The 20,009-nt window shown below is 49.4% G+C and overlaps 1 protein-coding gene across 2 annotated transcripts; it reads right to left on the bottom strand.

The window, feature by feature from the left end:
• Positions 1 to 1,015: 1,015 nt before the first annotated feature.
• On the bottom strand, positions 1,016 to 19,848 carry LOC133342104 (phospholipase A1 member A-like). 2 transcript variants are annotated; one of them, XM_061551039.1, is made up of 12 exons: positions 19,591 to 19,848; positions 16,769 to 17,089; positions 15,598 to 15,748; positions 13,321 to 13,513; positions 12,264 to 12,378; positions 10,798 to 10,899; positions 9,454 to 9,534; positions 8,530 to 8,709; positions 6,998 to 7,084; positions 4,505 to 4,613; positions 3,188 to 3,400; positions 1,016 to 2,737 (listed from the first exon to the last, which is right to left on the bottom strand). In XM_061551039.1, exons 1-12 carry the CDS (start codon positions 19,643 to 19,645, stop codon positions 2,659 to 2,661), a joined length of 1,686 nt encoding a protein of 561 aa, XP_061407023.1. In that variant the 5' UTR covers positions 19,646 to 19,848; the 3' UTR covers positions 1,016 to 2,658. The 2 variants fall into 2 exon arrangements, with proteins under 2 accessions (XP_061407023.1, XP_061407024.1); XM_061551040.1 differs by having other exon boundaries at positions 16,784 to 17,089.
• Positions 19,849 to 20,009: the final 161 nt, after the last annotated feature.

Genomic DNA, 20,009 nt, shown 5'->3' with positions numbered 1-20,009 from the left:
TGGTGGGAGTGGTGGTGGTTGTGGGAGTGGTGGTGGGATTGTGGGTGGGATGAGGATGAGGAGGCAACGCAGTCGTGGGTGCTCGGGGAGTGGGGGTCTCACCTAAAACCCAGCCCCCTATCTGCACCGCCCGCCAGCGACGTTACGTGGCTGTCGACCCATAAGCGTTAAGTTTTAAAACGTAGCAAAGCTTTCGCGACCAATAAAGTTTTTTTTTATTACACGTTTTTATTTCACTCACTCTGTCTGTTGTTGTTGTCACATCCTCAAATCGTGTAACTCAATTTTAACCCACTTTCCAATGTGGTATCGACTGCAAACTTGATATACTTATGTCATACTGATGACAATACTATATTCTATCATTGAAAATTAAAATAATCAATATTTTAAAGCAATATTTATGTTTCGACTTGGGTCAAATTGTCCACGGTCAACTGACGTTGGCTGTAAATCACCACGGCCCCCTTACGTCGTGGCAAGCTTCGGGGCCTCTTCCTGGAGTCGTGGAGTTCTTCCATTACTAGTGTAACCTCTACACTAGTACGGTATATTTCATTAAAGCGTGTTTTTAAAAAAAGTTTTAAAAAATATTACTTATTCTTGTCCAACTTGGTGCAACAGCCTCGAACCCCGACTCGATTAGCAGACCACGAGAGGGCAGGGCAGCGCACACGAAGACAAAGATCCCCCGTGTAGCCTTAAAAGAATGTGGGGGCAAATGCTGTTAGCGAGCACCTATGAAGGCCAGCACGGCACACGAGGGGGTGGGTGGCCAGCACCACGCCCGACCGCCTTTGTCTCCCCAGTGGCGATGTTTACACACCGCACCGGGTCCTCGTTTGAGGCTGAGTCGACCTAGGGGAGGCCCAGGACCGGTTTTGATAATCGAACTCGGGTCGTAAGTTGCTCACCAACTGGTACGGGTTTCTATGTTTGGCTTAAACTGTCCACACATTTTCCACCCCCCGGCAGCAATCCAAGACTATTTAAACACGGACAAATCACCAAAGAGTCTAAAGACATAAACAATATAAGTTTAATTTGTCAACGTATGTTAGTCGTGTATATAACGTACAAATGTGAGCTTCATCGACACACCCATGTATTTGCGTGAGTGTTTTTTTTTAATCATTTTAAAACGTCAATTGGGCTGAGTCGTGCATCCTCTCCATCTTTACCCACAACTAACAGCGACCAAACATGCGGGGAGGCTCAACTTCTGTTCGACACATTACAGAGCAACACGCTCCCATCCACTCCACCGTATGAAAGTAATCAATGCACAGCTGTCAACCCATACGGTTTACCCGTATTCTTGAACATGGAAATTTAGTTTTCTGGTCCAAACGGCGTACAGTAGTCTCACACCGACAAAACATTTTTTGTCAATTCGTTTGTGTTTCTCCCTTGTGATGGGACTTTGTAGGATGAACGTTGAGATTAATAAGGATACGAAGTGACCAAAAATGTCTGAATTTGTTTGTAATAAGGCAGGGCACTGATAAGGAGTTGACAGGTATGTGAATGTTGGACGCATGACAACCACATTTATGTATTTTTAATTCTCAGAGCTGCGATTTAGCCGAATTAAGGGGCATTTATTTGTACATTCATTTCAGAACCAGCTTTAATCAAAGGCGGTTTGAAACATGGATTCGAACTTAGAATCTCAGTGGTTTCCGGCTTTGCGCTCCGACGGTCCGACACGTCGTGCCACCCAGCCCCCTTCCACAACAATATTGGTCGCGAAAGCCTACGTGCTAAACTGACAACAGGCGTCATTAATCCACCACACAGGGACAACTATTGAGAGCCCCTGAATGGATTTTCCGCACGCTCATCAAACCCATTACACTTCAGTTTGACAATTCCCGCATTAACTTCTGAAATGCGTTTAGAAGTCTTCAAACGTTGATGGCTCATTCATTCTCATTGAGTCCACCAACTCCACTCAATTCAACATGACTTACTACCCAACTCCTGCCTACCCTCTCCAAAATATTCACATCTTGGTGAACCTCAACACATCCTGAAAATGCCAATTTGGTAAAAATGTCAGGCTCGTCGTTTCCTCTGTTATTTTTCTAACCTTTTGATTGTTTTACATTTAGGCTCACCAAACTGGAAACTTTTCATCTTCTACATCTGTCTGTGTGTATGTCTATAGCCGTAGAGATGATTTAAGCCGGGTCAGTCCATATCTGCAACCTGTAAACATTTTCCAGACACAGAACATCATCTCATCCAGTGACCTTCTGGCTATGGCTGTGACTACGAGTGTGTGTGCTACCTCCCGGCCTACCAGCGACCAGAAACACATTGAGTGAGATATGAAGCCCTGTGTGCACGTGCAGTGCATCAAGGTGTGATCCAGTGGGGGTTGAGGAGTTATCGAATGGGCACTGAGGAGTGATCATGCGGAGGTTATGGAGTGGCTGAGTGGAGGTTGAGCGATTGAGTGGAGGTTATGGAGTGATTGGGTGTAGGTTGATGAGTGATGGAGTGGAGTTTAGGAGTTATCGAGTGGAGTGATCACGTGGAACTTAAAGAGTGATTGAGTGGAGGGTATGGAGTAGCTGAGTGGAGGTTGAGTGATTGAGTGGTGGGTGATGACTGATTGAGTGGTGGGTGATGAGTGATTGAGTGGACGTCGAGTCAATTCTGGCAGCGGGAGAGTGGCATCCCCACCACCTGTCCCTCACTTAGCAGCACCATGTGCAGGCAGTACTGCTCCCTGTGAACACAGACCACACGTCACACCACACGTCACACCGCACATTGCACTGCAAACACCGCATGTAACACCACGCTACCCCACACATTACACCTCGCACAACACGCGTCACGCAATGCGCGTCACAATCCTCTTAACACCGCATGTCACACCCCGCGCAGCACACACCGCACACCGCAACTCCATGTCACACCCTACATCACACCACCCACGTCCTCCTCTAGACACACACCCACACCAACTACTCACGGGAGTTCCTGCAGCCTGATGAGCGGTGGCGTAGCCTTGATGCCAAGGGGCCTTGGTGCAATTAATGAAATCCCCCCCCCTTCCCCCCCTCTCTGTAGCCTGGCCCCTGGACCACTATGACCCGTGGGTTCCCAGGGTACCAGCAGCAGCAGCCGCGTGCCACTACCCAGGACATCGGCGGCGTCGTCACCCCGAGCTCACCCGTGCTCGACGAGGAGGTGGGTGATGCGGAGGCGCGCGATCCTCAGCGCGGAGGCGGCGTGCGACGCACGGGGGGCTGCGAAGCGAAGGAAGTTCCACGCCAGCGAGCTCGGTGAGAAGCGCAGAGCCACGAAGCGCAGGGGGCCCAGGTCTCGCTCCAGGGCGAGGACCCGGGATGAGCCGCCGCCCTCCGGAACAAAGCTGTGCAGGCCCCTAAAGCCGCCCCCCCCGGGGGAAGTGGAGGGGGGTGCGGAGGAGGAAACGAGACGGAGTTCATGTTATAGTAATATGTTTTTACCCTTTCAACTGGTACAAAAACTGACAGCTTTATACAAGGCATCATGTTTGCAATAACCACAATGCAAGCAGTCGAAATGCAAACAAAAAGAAACAACTCTGATGATGATACTGTTCTTGAAGTTGATTGGTCCACACCGAGACAGCCTTTTGGCGTCATCTGGTCCAACACCATGTGAGACTGGGCTCTAAGAAAAGCTGTCTCGGGTGTGGACCAGTCAACTTCAAGGACAGTTTCATCATCAGAGTTGTTTCTTTTTGATTGCATTTTTACTGCTTGTGTTGTGGTTATTGCAAACATGATGCCTTGTATAAAGGTGTCAGTTTTTGTACCAATTGAAAGGGTAAAAACCTATCACTATATTTTGCCACTGGTAAAAGAGATGTCTCATAGTGGAGTTAATGTTGTTAATGACGTTGGCCACGGATTTCATCGTCAAGTTTTTGTTTTAGTCGACGATGACTACGAGTGGAAGAGAATCAAGCGTGACGTTTGGACTGCTGGACGATGACGAGACGACATTAGATAGCGCAAAGTGAAGGCGTAGACTGAGATCATTTGGTAATTACTCTTAGGTTTTTCGGTAAAGTCACGTATGTAAAAAATAAATAATAAAAAAGAATAGAAATACAAATAAATAATAATAAATAATAGCCCTTGATGACCTCTATTATTTCTATTATTTTAAATTTTTTACCTACGTGACTTTACCGAAAAACCTAAGAGTATGAATCCTTGCAGTCACGAAAGCTTCAAATCTAGAGATAATTTGGTAATGTTGTTAGAGACAACAGTGCACAGAGGAGAACCACCAATTACAAAGTCATTGTCTGTACATGCACATAAATCGATTGATCGAGTCACACAGATTGGCTGACCTGACAATATTTGGTGGAAAAAATAAGTCCTCAGACTGAGACTTTGAATAAAAAACCACGGGTAATCTTCGACTAGCCTGAAATACAAGTATGACGGTCCCGAAAAGGGGTGCGTGTGAGCACCCAGGTGTGATCACTCACTGGAAGAGGACCATCTCGTTAGTCTCTCCTCTCTGCCCCATGAACTTGATGGTCAGGGAGCCCTTGATGGCCTCGCCAGCTATGTCGATCTCCACCAGCACGTAGGACACTACAAACATCAACGACAAACACCCCCCACCCCCCCGTGTATCCATCAGAGGTGTGGACTCGAGTCATGTGACTTGGACTCGAGTCAGACTCGAGTCATTAATTTGATGACTTCAGACTCGACTTGGACTTGCATAACAATGACTTTGTCCCACCTCTGAGGTGTGGACTCGAGTCATGTGACTTGGACTCGAGTCAGACTCGAGTCATGAATTTGATGACTTCAGACTCGACTTGGACTTGCATAACAATGACTTTGTCCCACCTCTGGTATCCATTAGCATAAGAGGTGAGCGAGCAACTAAATTGTAGGTTTAACACGTAGCAGGCTTTCTCGAGCAATATTATCCATAAAAAAAAATTTGGGTTAGAACACGTAAATATAAATGTGTCGTTAAACCCGCCACCACCCGACACAGACAATTAGTAAGGTTTGTCACGGTAACAGACCATGCCAATGTGTTACTAGTACAGCACACCGGTGTGTTGGAGAGCAAATCTGCAACATTTACAATCTGAGTACGACGTTTCGCCAGAAGTTACAACTAGCATCATCATGCGATAGATTTGTGGAGAAATCCTCCAACCGGCAATTGAACCCATTGTAATTCATAAGCATTCATTAATCCCACCCCCCTTCGCAAGTGACGTCATCACATGTATCCCTCTATTTAAGGAACAAAACAGGATTTCTCCACAAATCTGGCTGTCGCCTGATAAAGCTAGTTGTAATTACTGGCGAAACGTCGTACTCAGATTTGAAATGTTGTAGATTTGCTCTCCAACACACCGGTGTTGCTGTACTAGTAACGAATTGGCATGCTCTGTTTACGTGACAAACCTTATTAATTGGCTGTATCGGGTGGTGGCGAGTTTAACGACACATTTATATTTACGCGATCTAACCCACAAAACCTATATTACGAAAGTGTAGGTGATGGACCTTCAGGGTGAAGTGGTGGCGCAGTGGTTGGCACACTGCCCTATGAACCTGGCGACCTGACGGATTCCCAGGAACAGCTCCATTCATTGGCGAGCGAAACCTGAACCGATCCTGGGCTTCCTCCCTTCACCACCCTTACTGACCGGCGTGCTGAAGTATGGTCAGACAATCTCCATGACTGACACGCCACGGGGAGAGAGAACGTTCGCCCAGCGGCAAATTGACGAGGGGTTGCGAACTAACATTCAAACGTGAGTCATGTCCGGCTGTTTTATTTTCTTTCAGCGAGCGTGCTGTGTTTACGGGAAAACCGAACGCCAACTGCCAACTTTCACGTTCCTCACCACGCCAAGCGCGATTCACGTGCAGGGCACAACGGGGGGTCATTGTCTCCATTGTTCCGTCCTTCACGATCGTCTCTGTTGCGTTGCCTGGCACCACGATGCTTAGAACTGTGGCGTCGGTCGATTTATCCGGTCTCGCTGAGTCATCCGTGGCAGAACAGAACTAATGCCCCATTCATTCTGCATGATGTATACATACATTCGTCGTCATCACCGTGCACCACGGCCGAGCCACTGTCAGATGAAGACCTCCCCATGCTCTATAATTATTGTCAATCATGTGCCACTGTAAATCCACTGCTGGATGAATGCCTCGAAATGCTGTCATGTTGTATGAAGGCCTTCTCACGCCATCACAATTTCTCCGAGCCCTGCCATACCACAATATATTTCCCTACTGCACTTGAATAGTCTCGTAGCTCTATCTGCATGGTGGCCATACACTCTGGTGAGTTTTGATCCGTTTGTCAAAGGAGGAATTATGAAATGACTGAAAACTGTATTCTTAAGGCACAATCACATCTTTACACGTTCCTGCGGTCAACGTTTGCTTGGTGGGACGTCGCTCTTTGTGCAGTGTCGCCGACTCGCTAGATTTAGTGACGTCTTGAGTGTCTCTATAACCGAAATGTCGTAAAAGCGGCCTGCGACTTTTCTGAGATGAAGTCATGATGCAATTGCAGGTGTGCAGAACAAATGATTTGGTCGCACTGCATTGGCAAAGGATGCACAAACACAAATAACAACAAATCAATCAACACATTCGTCGATAACACAGCCAAAAGCGAAAAAGAAATATAATATGCGACGTTTTTGACAATTATCCTTCTTCATAGCCAATAAAATACATTTATACATACCTTCATCACCTATTTAAAAATTTTGTTCCTTTTAAAGCAGTGTTTTTGATGAATGTGTTGAGTTTTCAAGGTGTGTACAAGTATTCTGTTATCAAATTACTCTGAGGCTAAATTGTCCCGTAGCATTTTTGAAGTGTCGTTCTATTAACCGGCGAACACGTGGAACCGCGTTGAGGTTTGTTTGGTGACTTTCTGCTTTTAAAGGAGTTTGTGTCGCTGCCCGCCGCTCGGCCCTCACCGCAGTATGGGGGCGAGTGTCCTGTGAGCATGTGCAGAATCAGCGTGCTGTTGTCCGGCCACGTTTTCGGGTCTCGAACCGCGTCCACTGTAAAACACACAAGAACAAAGATTCACTATGAGACATCTCCTTTACCAGTGGCAAAATATAGTAGTAGGTTTTTACCCTTTCAACTGGTACAAAACTGACACCTTTATACAAGGCATCATGTTTGCAATAACCACAACACAAGCAGTCAAAATGCAAACAAAAATAAACAACTCTGATGATGATAATGTTATGCACTGTCCTTGAAGTTGATTGGTCCACACCCGAGACAGCTTTTCTTAGAGACTAGGCTCTTTCTTTTTGTTTGCATTTTGACTGCTTGTGTTGTGGTTATTGCAAACATGATGCCTTGTATAAAGGTGTCAGTTTTGTACCAGTTTAAAGGGTAAAAACCTACTACTATAAGAACAAAGATCTCCCCCACCCCCACGGTAAAGCCTGCACAGGCTATCGGGGCAAGTGCTGTTTGTGAGCACCTACTAAGTCCGGAACGGTACATGCAGGGGGCGGCATGGCCCGCATCAGGGTCTGTTTGTACAACGCACCAGGTGCTTATTTAAGGCTGATTCAATCCATAACTTGCCGTTTTTAAAGTATACCCTGGGCCTCTGCATCCTGGATTCTAGGGTTCTTGGGGTATCAGGGTCACAGGGTTCCATGTTCTTAAAAGGTCTTGAGCTCCTAGGTTTTTGGGATCATTCTGGGATCTTGGCCATTAAACCTCCAGAGTCTCAGGGTCTCGGAGTGGCCCTCTCCGTGAATATCAGAGTGGCCCTCTTAGTGAGTATCGGAGTGGCCCTCTTAGTGAGTATCGGAGTGGTCCTCTCGGTGAGTACCTGAGAGGTCCTCTCCATGAGTTCCAGAAAGGCCCTCTCCGTGAATACCAGAGTGGCCCTCTTCATGATTATCGGAGTGGCCTTCTCCATGAGTGCCGGAGAGGCCCTCTTTATGATTATCAGAAAGGCCCTCTTCATGATTATCGGAGTGGCCCTCTCCGTGAGTATCGGAGTGGCCCTCTCCGTGAGTGCCGGAAAGGCCATCTCCATGAGTACCTGAGAGGCCCTCTCCGTGAGAACCTGAGTGGCCCTCTTCATGAGTACCTGAGTGGCCCTCTCTGTGAGTACCGGAGTGGCCCTCTCCGTGAGTATCTGAGTGGCCCTCTTTATGAGTACCTGAGGGGCCCTCTTCGTGAGTACCTGAGTGGCCTTCTCTGTGAGTACCGGAGTGGCCCTCTCCATGAGTACCTGAGAGGCCCTCTCCGTGGGTACCTGAGTGGCCCTCTCCGTGAGTACTGGAGTGGCCCTCTCCGTGAGTACCTGAGAGGCCCTCTCCGTGAGTACCTGAGTGGCCCTCTCCGTGGGTACCTGAGTGGCCCTCTCCGTGAGTACCGGAGTGGCCCTCTCCGTGAGTACCTCAGTGGCCCTCTCTGTGAGTACCGGAGTGGCGCTCTCCATGAGTACCTGAGTGGCCCTCTCCGTGAGTACCTGAGTGCAGGCCCAGGCGGGGGCACGACGCCGTGCGCTCCGTGCGGCACTCGAGGCAGCGTCCGGCGGCCAGGGCGGCGGCGGAGTCGCACGGGAAGGCGCGCAGCTCGCACGGGGAGCGCAGGGAGCTCAGCCACAGCCGCACGGCGCGCATGTGGTCGCAGATCATCGACTGGTAGCCTGCGTGGTGATGTGACGCACACGCGCACACGCCGACTTGAGCAGGGCCGCGCTGAAAGTGACCACCGGTATAGGCGTAGGGACCGCAAAGTTGCAACGAGGTAGCAGTACAGCATTGGCTTTAGTTCACAGATCATTTACATGATTTATATATATATCTGTGAATTGGTTCTGTTTGCGTGGAGTTTTGAGTGTTTATCCCCTCGGGTGTGTGGATTTTCTCCTGGCACTGCAGTTTCCCACAACGTGTCAAAAACTGATAATTGGAACTGGCGCAATATGTATGCACGCTGAACTTCTTTCGCACCATATGCAGCCAACCGTGCTCAATGCAGGATCATGCTGCGAAAGAGTGTTGACACTGTCAGGCTGTGTGCACAATTGAAGGCCGTGAGGTCCAATCAAGAGGTGGATGAAGGGCCGCAACTGCTGAGATCCGACATTTGAAACTGGGTTACGGCCACCTGGGGGTTAAATCAGGTTCTCAAGTGTATCATGTTGATCGACTGCACACACACACGGACACACACAGAAAACCCATCATATTAAATGTGGGTTGACATATAATAAACATTCTTTGCAGGGCATATCAAAGGCGTGTCTCGAGTGTGGGAAGTAGATTCAGATTTAGTTTTGTGACGTCATCTTCCCAAGGCTGAAACAAGTTGGCGAGCCGCTGGCTACGATGATCACGAAGACATTTTTTTTCGTATCATTGCCGATCGCGGATTTTTTATTTATTACCAAACCCTCCACATCCAGGCTGATCATCGCCACCATTCACATAGAAGTCCACGTGGCCCACAGGCTGCCGGAGACCAAAATCTGAAAAACGCAGGCACACAACAACAAACATATCAACACCATGGACACAGCAGCATGTACTATTAAAAGAAACGTTTCCCCCCAATCGAAGGTTTATCACGACCTTGCTATCAGCATCATCAGGTCACGGAGACAACGAATCAGATATTCTTAGGTTTTTTCGGTAAAGTCACGTAGTTAAAAAATTAATATAGAAATAATAATAGAAATAAAATAATAAATCACGACGTTTCGGAGGCAACACAAGTCTCCGTCATCAGGCGGGACCGTCACAGCTAAAATTTACTGTATCAAGTGTATCCTTGATCAGGTGTATCCTTGATACAGTAAATTTAAGCTGTGACGGTCCCACCTGATGACGGAGACTTGTGTTGCCTCCGAAACGTCGTGATTTATTATTTTATTTCTATTATTATTTCTATTATTTCTATTTAGGTATTTTTTTTAACTACGCGACTTAACCTATAAAACCCAAGAGTATGAATCCTTGCATTCACGAAAGCTTCAAATCTAGAACGAATCAGATCTCTCGCAGAGCAGCGCAACCCTTGGTGTTCAGAGATCAACTCGTGGAAGCAGATCCTGCAGAGCTACTTCTGAGATCTGTTTGAGTGAACTATAATGCAGGCAGTAGGTGGAAGCACTACCCCACTCACCCTGCCACAGAGATTAATTTTCGTTCACAGTTACAAATAATATTTGTAATTCCAAAATCCGGAATTTTATTTAATTAAGTCCTGAACAAAATTTCGTTCAATTGTGTGTTTCTGATATGAACCCAGGCTCTCATGAGCCACTCAGCCAACTTCATTTATTAAAAGTTGATTAAAGACATAATCTGCAGCTCCGGAGAGACCCTTGGGCCTCAACAGAGGTCCTCCATTGGGGCCTCATGGCCATCATCTGTGGCCCTCCATTGGGGTCTCATGGCCATCATCTGCGGCCCTCCATTGGGGCCTCATGGCCATCATCTGTGGCCCTCCATTGGGGTCTCATGGCCATCATCTGTGGCCCTCCATTGGGGTCTCATGGCCATAATCTGTGGCCCTCTATTGGGGTCTCATGGCCATCATCTGTGGCCCTTCATTGGGGTCTCATGGCCATCATCTGTGGCCCTCCATTGGGGCCTCATGGCCATCATCTGTGGCCCTCTATTGGGGTCTCATGGCCATCATCTGTGGCCCTCTACTGGGGTCTCGAGGGCCTTATCTCTGGTCCCCCTTTGGGGGCCCAGCGCTCCACTAAGCCGACTCCGGTTCTCACTGTCGCCGTCCGTGTGAATGGCGTCCACGAAGGCGGCGTCACTCGGATCGAGTCGCTCTGCGGGGCCGACCTGGGTGAAGCCGGGGCTTGCGGGGTCGAGGGCTGAGTGAGGCAAGGGTGGGGGGGTTGTGGGTAGAGGAGTGATATGGCACAGTATTGGGTACAGCTGGGTGCATCTACTAGTCATCTCAGTCAGCCAACCCATGGCACCTGCTGGGTGTGTCCCGAGACCTCCTGTCAGCGAGCCTTCAACACTTCACGTGGCCTGAATGTGCACCTGGCCTGGCACAGGCACCGTGGTGACATTACCGTCACTTAGTGGCGAATGACGGGTATTGGTATTGATATGACAAAAGCAGTAAAATGTCATCATCATGATTACCAATAATCATCAACATCAGATATGGTCAAAACCACTGCTGGATAAAGGCCTCCCACAAGCCGTATAACATCATATTGTGTTGCACTGCCCTCTGCTGCCCACCACAGAGCCACAGCCTTGCATCCGTCTGTGACAATTTGGTGTGCGTCCAATTCGTTTTCGAGATCTTAACAAGACCAGGCGCATGTCAGATGATTTGGTAAAAGGCTGTAATAAACCTGGAGAGCTGGGACAATTGGTCAATTCAGTTGGTTAATCGACTAGAAGTTGTAATTTGACAGCTCTCGCCGTGGTTGACGACTCTCTCTGCCCCCTAAAGGCTGAAAACCCCCACAAGCCACGCCCAGCCAGACGCGTTTGGCGATGCCGATGACGTCATCAAGTCCCGCTCATCACTCCCCGACCAGCGGCACATGTTGAAACAGAAGCAAGGCTATTTTTTTCTCCCAACCATTTGCGTTTATCTGATTAGTTGAATACAGTAATCGAACCGATAATTAATCGATAGTAATAAATTACTTAGAGCGGTGTTCTTCATTGCAAGCCAGCTCCTGGTGGCCTTTAGTGCGCCCCCCCCCCGACACAAAACACAAACGGTGACACCCCCCCCCCCCCCTCGGAAAATTAGTGAAGAACGCTGACTTAGGGGCCGTCCATAAATGACGTCACGCGAATTTGGACGATTCCCCCCCCCCCCCCTAGTCACACGGCGTCACAAAAATTCAGACCCCCCCCCTCAAATATGACGTCACAATGCTCTGCCCCCCCCCAAGAAAATGTAAACCATGCTTCAAATCGCTTTAAACTATTGTCATTGTAGTGCGTATTTAATGTGGCGCTGTACTCTGATGTTGTAGGAGAAAACATTTATTAAAAAGTCTATTTAATTAAGTAGAACGTGTTGCCCATATTCATTTAAAGTTGCGCATTTTGATGCGACGTCACATTTCTCAACCCCCCCCCCCCCCCCATCGTCACACATCGTCACAAATGTCTAACCCCGCCCTCCCCCCTAGGTGCGTGACGTCATTTATGGACGGCCCCTTTGGGGTTTGGTGCGTGAGCCGGGCGCGCGCGCACCCACCGGTGATGCGGCCGAGACGACCCTGGAAGCTTTGGCCCACGAAGCCGGCCACGTGCGCGCCCAGGCTTGCCCCCACCAGGTGCAGCGACTGCTCCCGTGCCCCCACCTCTGGGGTCTACAGGTAGTGGTGGTGGTGGGGAGGCAGGAAGGGTGCACACGCGTGCACAATAACCAACTCCCCCTCCACCCCCACAGGGTGCTTCAAAAAAATGTTAACACTTCTGAGAATTTGCAACAACACCGCGAGAAATGTACCTCCTGGGCTCTGGAGACCACCTGGAGAATATTCCAGGCGTGCGTTGACAATGATGGCGAACAAGTGAAGACTCTGACTTTTTGAAGTTATTGACGTATTTTTTTATCATGTCACAGTGTATTATCCATTCTTTTTCCATTAAAAACGATTGTCCCATATAAGCGTTAACATTTTTTGAAGCACCCTGTTTAGCACTCATTCCATGATTATTTATATCACTACAAAGACTAAGACCCCCAACCCCCCCCCCCCCCGTATACCCTTAACAGACTGTTACGAAAAGTTCTGTTAGTGAGCACCTCCTATGAAGACCAGAACGGCACACGATTAGTCGGTGTAACCTGCACCACGCCCGACCTGCCTTTGTATCCCCAGTTCTGATATTTACACATTGCATCTGGTACTCATTTAAGACTGCGTTGACCTAGGGGAGGCACAGGAAGAGTTCAGATATTTGACACTGATGGTGACCGTGATCGGGAATTGAACTCCGGTTGCCGGGTTCGTAGCGCAGTACGCCACGCACGCGTGCACACAATTAGGATAATGACAATGAAGACAACGAAGAGGGTGAGTGATGTTCTTCCGCGTGTTGCGAATGCGTTCCTCTTGGCGATTTCTTCTTTGTCGATAACGATTGTGACAACGTGATGATGACGATGCTTGTGATGAACGTAATCATGATGACAATGAAGTCGATGGCGTTGACGTTCGTTACGACCCGAGCTCGTTCCCCGCGGCGGTGACGATGACGACGAGGACGAGGACGACGACGAGGCGCGTCCCGGGCTGGACTCTCACCGTGAGGTCCCTGACGAGGGCGGTGGTGGCGGTGGCGGCGGCGGTGCGCGCGTATCGCACGGCACGCGAGTACGAGCTGCTCGCGCCCTTGATCCAGTCGACCGCGATCACGTTCATGCGGACCTGGGACGAGTCCAGCACCGCCGCCGCAATCCCCTCGATCCAGTCCGGCTCCGTGCCAGACACGCGGTACCTGGACACGTTGAACTTCTTTCGCACCGTACGTAGCCAGCCGCGCGCTAATTGGAGGTTTGGGGGAAGTACAACAAACTGGGCACAAACAACTGTTTCTAAAAAATGGGGTTTCAATCGAGATGATTTACAAGTGCATAGCTCCAGCGGGTGCCTGATAGTGGAAGGAAGAACGTTCCAGAAGGCCGCAGAAGCGCATTTGAAAGTGCGCAAAGCAGTGGACCGTCTTTTTTCGATGGACAGCCAAAAGCTGCTGCGAGGATGACCCGGAGTTGGCATGATGATGGTTTATGCTCCTTGACGAGGTCAGCAAGGTCTCGTGGGTTATTTGTGGCGGCAAGCATTTTGTGTGGAATGAGTGCGACCTTATAACGGATTCGGGGTCACAGTCCTTTCAACGTACATACCCACGTCCATTATAAATGTGTGTGTGTGTATATACATATGGTTACAGTGGGGAGCGGTGGTGTAGCGGTTAGCGCGCTGCGCTACAAACCTGGCGACCTGGGTTCGATTCCTGCTGACGGCCAACACCAGTGGCGATTATCTGAACCGGTCCTGGGCCTCGCCTAGATCGACTCAGCCTTAAATGAGTACTGGTGCGGTGTAGAAACATCGCCACTCGGGAGACAAAGGCGGCCGGGCGTGGTGTTGGCCACCCACCCCCTCGTGTGCCGTGCCGGCCTTTATAGGTGCAACTCGCTAACAGCACTTGCCCCAACAGTCTGTTAAGGCTACACGGGGGGGTCTTTGTCTTTGTATACAGTAAGCGTATGGGTGGATACCAAACGAAGATCAGCCAGACGGTGTTGGTGGCAGTGCACGTGGCCCGTGATAGCGACGGTCGGTGGATCACACGAATGTTGTGAAACTCACTTTCCATTCGGCTTTGAAGAGGTGTCCATACCCTGACTCTCCAGGAGAAGGAATTCAAGCAAAAATGTGGACTCCATCTGTTTCAGCTGTATGGGGTAGAGTGCTGCTTCCTCACGCGCGTGGGGTTTAATTTTCCTCCAGAAGCCATGGTTTCCTCCCACGTGATTTTATTGGCTGAAAACATCTTAACATATATAGAGGACCGCAGAACTTGGGCAATTGTTGGCGCCGCTTCGCTCACGCAGCTACGTCCTTTCCCCGTGTGTCTGTGGTTCCTCTTCATACCTCTGAGTTTTATTTATCTTTGAGAATGAGCGAATACTCACGAGGGCGTCACAAGTTAACAGTGTTATCTGGACACGCTCCCATCAGTGAGCTCCTCCGAGCGGCCGAGGCTGCGTTGGCTGTGTCACGTAGCCCGCATGCCCAGCCACTGCGAGCTTGAGCATCTTGGCAGGATATTGGGGGCTAAACGGGCGCGGCACGAGCTCGAGGAGAGATGTTGGTAGAGGAGGCTGTGGAGCTAAGTGCTGACGACTGGGTACCAGCGGTGTCAATCAATAACGGCCTCTGCGAAGGAGGTTCCTAAAAATACGAGGGCCTATGGCAGGGGTCGGGAACCTTTTTGACTGGGAGAGCCATAAAAGCCAAATATTTCTAAATATATTTCATTGAGAGCCATATAGTATTTTAAACGTATAATAAATTAAATGTCTTACTTTTAATGCGACTTCTGGTGCTGCATGGTTTTGCTGATGGCCTTGTAGTCTGGTTCGTACGTGGTGAGGTTGAGCTTCGTGCAGGCGTGACCCGTGAAATTTATCTTCAAAACTAATTTCTGTTTACTTTAAAATGACACAGTATTATTAAGCAATATCACAAGTATTTAAAAATCAGTTCCAAACTGATTTTTAAATTTATGCCGTCACTGGAAGAGCCATATATGGCTCGCGAGCCATAGGTTCCCGACCGCTGGCCTATGGGTTAATCCGGCCCTGGTTATACTTTACTCCCATCGCCCCCGTGCCTATATGGTCCCCGGCTTTAGCGACCCGCAATCTCGAGTACGGTGAAGAATGGTCAAATAACCCCCACGACTCGCACGGCGTGATTGTAGGTCCTCAACCGGGGGGGGGGAGATGATTGACAAAATGACTGTGGACTGTTCATGTACGTGGGAAGAGCCGTGTTTTTGTCGGTGCAGTATACCCGTGAATGAGGATCGTCGTGGGCAGAGAGGCGTTGAAGCCCGCACTGGCGAGGCGCTCCTTCAGCAGCAGGATCCGCTTGCGCCTCGCCTCCTCGTCTCCTGGGTCTGTAGGATCAGGGCTTCCACCATCACCGGCACCACCACCACCACCTCCAACGGGACGACCATCACCGACAGGACTCTGTTAGTGCCGCCTCCAAGCAAGAAATGCCACCAGCACCGCCCCAAACTGCTGCGGTGCCCGTGGCCTAGCGCGTTCCCATGTTTGTAGATGCAGAGGTTCAAGGTTGGAATCTAGCGGCCGCCCTGGTTATTGCTGCGGGTGTATTAACCGCAAAATTTCTGTCGCGTGCTTCAGTGACGTCATTCGCAAGAGTCAGACATTATTTGCTTGTGCCACGGTCCAGATTTGTCAAATTTGAAAAAAACTAAACACAAATTACTCAATTGGGATAATACGTGGCAATCATCGCCCCTACTACAAAAACTTGGCAGGACCCTACTGAGTCATGAGACTCAGTGAGGCTTTCCTGGGTAAACAAGCATTATAATAGTGCTGACATGGCATCCACCAGCGCAGCCGAAAGAAGACCACCACCACGAACAACCACCGCTACCTCTGCCAGCCCCAACAGCATCCACCAAATTTCACCCCCATCAACGTTTTCTCGCACCAAAACTCCACCACTTCTACCATGACCACCTCTACCGTCGTCCCAATTCAAACCATCATCATCACTGCCAACATTTACTTGGAGCCAAATACCATCGCTGCCTCTCCTGCCACCACCTCTACCCCGAGAAGCACGAATAATATCAGCGTCATTAACCAAACGGCTTTCACCACCACTACCTCCTCCACCATACACAGGTGGAGTTAGAAACTTCCAAAGGGGGGGGTAGGGAGGGAGTAGGGGGGGGGGTACCAAACTTTAAATACTTTTAAATGGGGCCCTACACTCATAAAGAAATACAAATATTGCGTGTCTTTTTATCTGGTAGAAACATACAAACCAGTGGAAACACCACCACAACGACCGCCAATTGACCACTACTCCTCCAGCACACTTACCACCAGCCAAACCAACATCGCAGCCTTCTCACCACTACCACCACCAAGCGCATCCACCAATAATTAACTCTACCGTCACCACCACGACCACTAAGTACCTCCACCAGCCTCACCGTCGTCACCATCAACAGCAGCAGCAGCAGCGGCGCCAGCATCTTGGTCAGCATCGCTGTCGTAGCTAGGGAGCAGGTAATATCGGCAGCGCACGCTGGGCACAGTGGTGGGCTCCACCTTCCAGGAGGCGAACTCGTCGGGCTCGGGGTCGGGGTCACGGCTGAGCTCCGAGGGGTCACCAGGGTCCCGGTGGTCGCGGGCCGTGAAGATGACGTGACGCACGTGGGGCTTGGCGTGGCCCCTGACCATCTCGCTCAGCGTCGCGCGCTGAAACTGAGGGCAGGTGGAGGTGGCACGGGCCCGCTCTGTGGAGGAAACCCACAGGTAACAGAAGGTTAGAGGTGCAGCCCTCCAATTGCTTGCTCCACGTCACTGCTGGCGGAAGGACCTGGGTCCACTACAGGGAGCTCTCGAGGGCATTCCAAGAATAATAATAATAGCGACGGTCAATGGTATAGTGTATAGCATATACATACTATTAACATTCCTTCCCTTTGTTAATGCTACCCCTATCCCCTCCCTTTGATGCTGCTAATCCTGCATAATGCACGGGCATAATATGACTTTGAAACCCCCCGCCCACCTCCACGCATTTCCCATACATTTGCTAAATTCCTCTTGATATGCAAATTCTTTTGTCAAGGCGCTCTTCTTCCCCATCCAACCCAGCTTAAATATACGCTCCAAGCTTGGTGGTGTTTCATTCTTCACCTGAGAACGGCTGCTTGCGTTGTGGCCGAAACGTCGTGAGAATTATTTTATTATGTTTGATTTTTATTATTTTATTATTTCCCTTCTACGTGACTTTACCGAAAGAACTAAGAAGATGAATAGTAATAATGTTGCATTTTATAGAGCATCGTCGTTCACGCAAATTGCGTCTATCACAATCGTCGAGGAAGGCGGCAGCCGCCAGATGGTGAGTAGGCGCCACCAACATTCGCCCAAGGTCGGCAGTCCTCTATACGTTAAGATGTTTTTAGCCAATGAGCGTTTAGGGATCAATGAATCAATCAAGTCGTTATTTATATAGCACTGTTTCGTGCAAAGGATGACATTCAAAGTGCCGTATAGATATTAAAAAACATTGTTAAAATACTAAATTGCAAGAGGAATAAAAGCAATTTCCAAACAACACAAAATATCATTATAATTAATTGCTATCGAAAGCATATTAAAAAACAACACTATAAAATAATCTTAAATTGAAGCAAGCTTAAAAAGGTGAGTTTTTAGATTTAACTTTAAATTGCTTGATGATTGTGAAGCCCTCAAATCACGCGGCAGGCTGCTCCACAGGCGAGGAGCGCGCAACACTGAAGGCCGCCTTCTCCGTGAGTTTGGGTCCTCGCCCTTGGGACGATTTAAAGACCGGACCCGTGGGATCTGAGGGATCTTGTTGATTCATCTAAAAAGGCCTGTGCGAGGAAACCGCAGTACCCGAAACAAAAATAAAAAACCCCACGCATGCGAGGGCGCCACACACTGTGAACAACAATAAAGCCAAACTCTGCAGTCCTCTAAATATGATGTTTTGAGCCAATTCATGAAGTAGGCATGTGGGAGGAAACTGGAGCACCTGGATGTTACAGATGCGTACCTTTGGTATTCGCGCCAATCTTACAGCGCAAGGCTCTCACGGAAGGCGCAATGTTTCACAGACTGCTATGGTCGTCTACCTATAGTGGACATTGCTGCTTTGTGGTTTTACTTAAGTAATTTGGGGATGCTTTTCAATTTAGGATAACCTTTATTGTGATGCCTGCATGCATTGCCAATGGCTACTGCGAAGCAGATGTCGTGCGCGTATAGTTGTTGTGGCATTAACCAGGGCGGCCGATGGTATCAAACCGCGAGCCTCTGCAACACCGCACAACTGCTCGACCATGTCACCGCCCTGGACTCAATTTGTAGGTCCTCAAAAAATGTGGATTGTATTGCACACTTATCGGTGCTGTGACTGTTGGTTGGTACTTTACCACTTACTGAGGATACCTTCCTTATAAGGCACATAGGCATACTACTGAACCATACGCTCACACGGAGACCCATAAACTCCCAACGAGACCCATAGCCTTGCACTTAGATGCATAGACTCGCACGGAGACCCATAGACTTATACGGAGGCCCACAGCCTCGCACAGAGACCCACATACTCACAGAAACCCATAGGCTTACACAGAGACCCACGGACTCGCACAGAGACCCACAGACTCGCACAGAGACCCACGGACTCGCACGGAGACCCACAGACTCGCACAGAGACCCACAGACTCGTACAGAGACCCACAGACTCGCACAGAGACCCATGGACTCACACGAAGACCCATAGACTCACATGGCGACCCACATGTCGCTTATATAACAACATTTTGATTAGTATAAGATGATTTGGGGAGAGAGTGGTGGTGCTTTAGTTGGCGCACTGCACCATGAACCTGGCGAGCCGAGTTCAAATCCTGGCCACGACTAACATCAGCGGTGATTGAGATCTGAACTTGTTGTGGGCTCATCGCCTACTTCTCCATGAGCGAACAACCTCCACTACCAACGTGGAGTGGGGAGGTCTTCATCCAGCGGTGGATTGATGAAGTACTGATATTTAATCAGCCCGAAATCAATCCACTGATGGATTAAACCCCTCTCCAACCTGCCACCATCTCTCTGGACCCTGCAATGTAACGGCCCGCATACCATCTGCACACGAGCTGATTTCATTGCTCCATCTCCGCGGTTGACGTTCTCTCTGTTGTGCACTTCCCCGAGTTATATCTCCTGGTTCTTAAAGGCAAACCCAGACACGTACCTGCCATGCAGATCAGCGCCACTTGAACCATCGCCACGACCCAATTCTTGGCCATCACCGTATGGTGAAATCTTGCGCCCGCGTGGGTTAGAGGAGTAGACGCACACACAAATGTGCAGGTCGCAGTGCGCACACAAACAGATCACACACCGAGCTCGATTAGAAGTCACTAGGTCTCGGCATGCCGTACGGCTGAGCCTGGCACATTGTTTGCTGGGGCTCACGGTGTCCTTTTTTTCTCACGCAGTTGTTGTTGACCCGTGCACTTATTTCCCCTTTTGATCCCCGGCTTGTTTCGGAGCCAATGAGCTGATGGAGCATTTCGTGAGGACGCCCCCCCCCCCCACCCACAAGTCTCCACTACTATTGCCAACAACGACCCACACAATTGTGACCTCGGCCATTGGCTTCCCGTGAGA

Source organism: Lethenteron reissneri, chromosome 13 (assembly GCF_015708825.2).
Source record: "Lethenteron reissneri isolate LAM-NWPU_2019-01 chromosome 13, ASM1570882v1, whole genome shotgun sequence".
In the NCBI taxonomy this organism is placed as follows: Eukaryota; Metazoa; Chordata; class Hyperoartia; order Petromyzontiformes; family Petromyzontidae; genus Lethenteron; species Lethenteron reissneri.
The sequence above is the reverse complement of the archived record's forward strand: the minus strand, read 5'-3'. Positions and strand labels throughout refer to the sequence as shown.

Coding starts and splice junctions, on each gene's coding strand:
- LOC133342104 (XM_061551039.1), bottom strand. CDS start 19,645: ATGGCCAAGAATTGGGTCGTGGCGATGGTTCAAGTGGCGCTGATCTGC. Junction 15,749..16,768: donor CGACGGTGAGGCTGGTGGAG/GTACTTAGTGGT, acceptor GTCCCGTTGGAG/GTGGTGGTGGTGGTGCCGGT. Junction 8,710..9,453: donor GCCTGGATGTGGAGGGTTTG/GTAATAAATAAA, acceptor ATCACCACGCAG/GCTACCAGTCGATGATCTGC.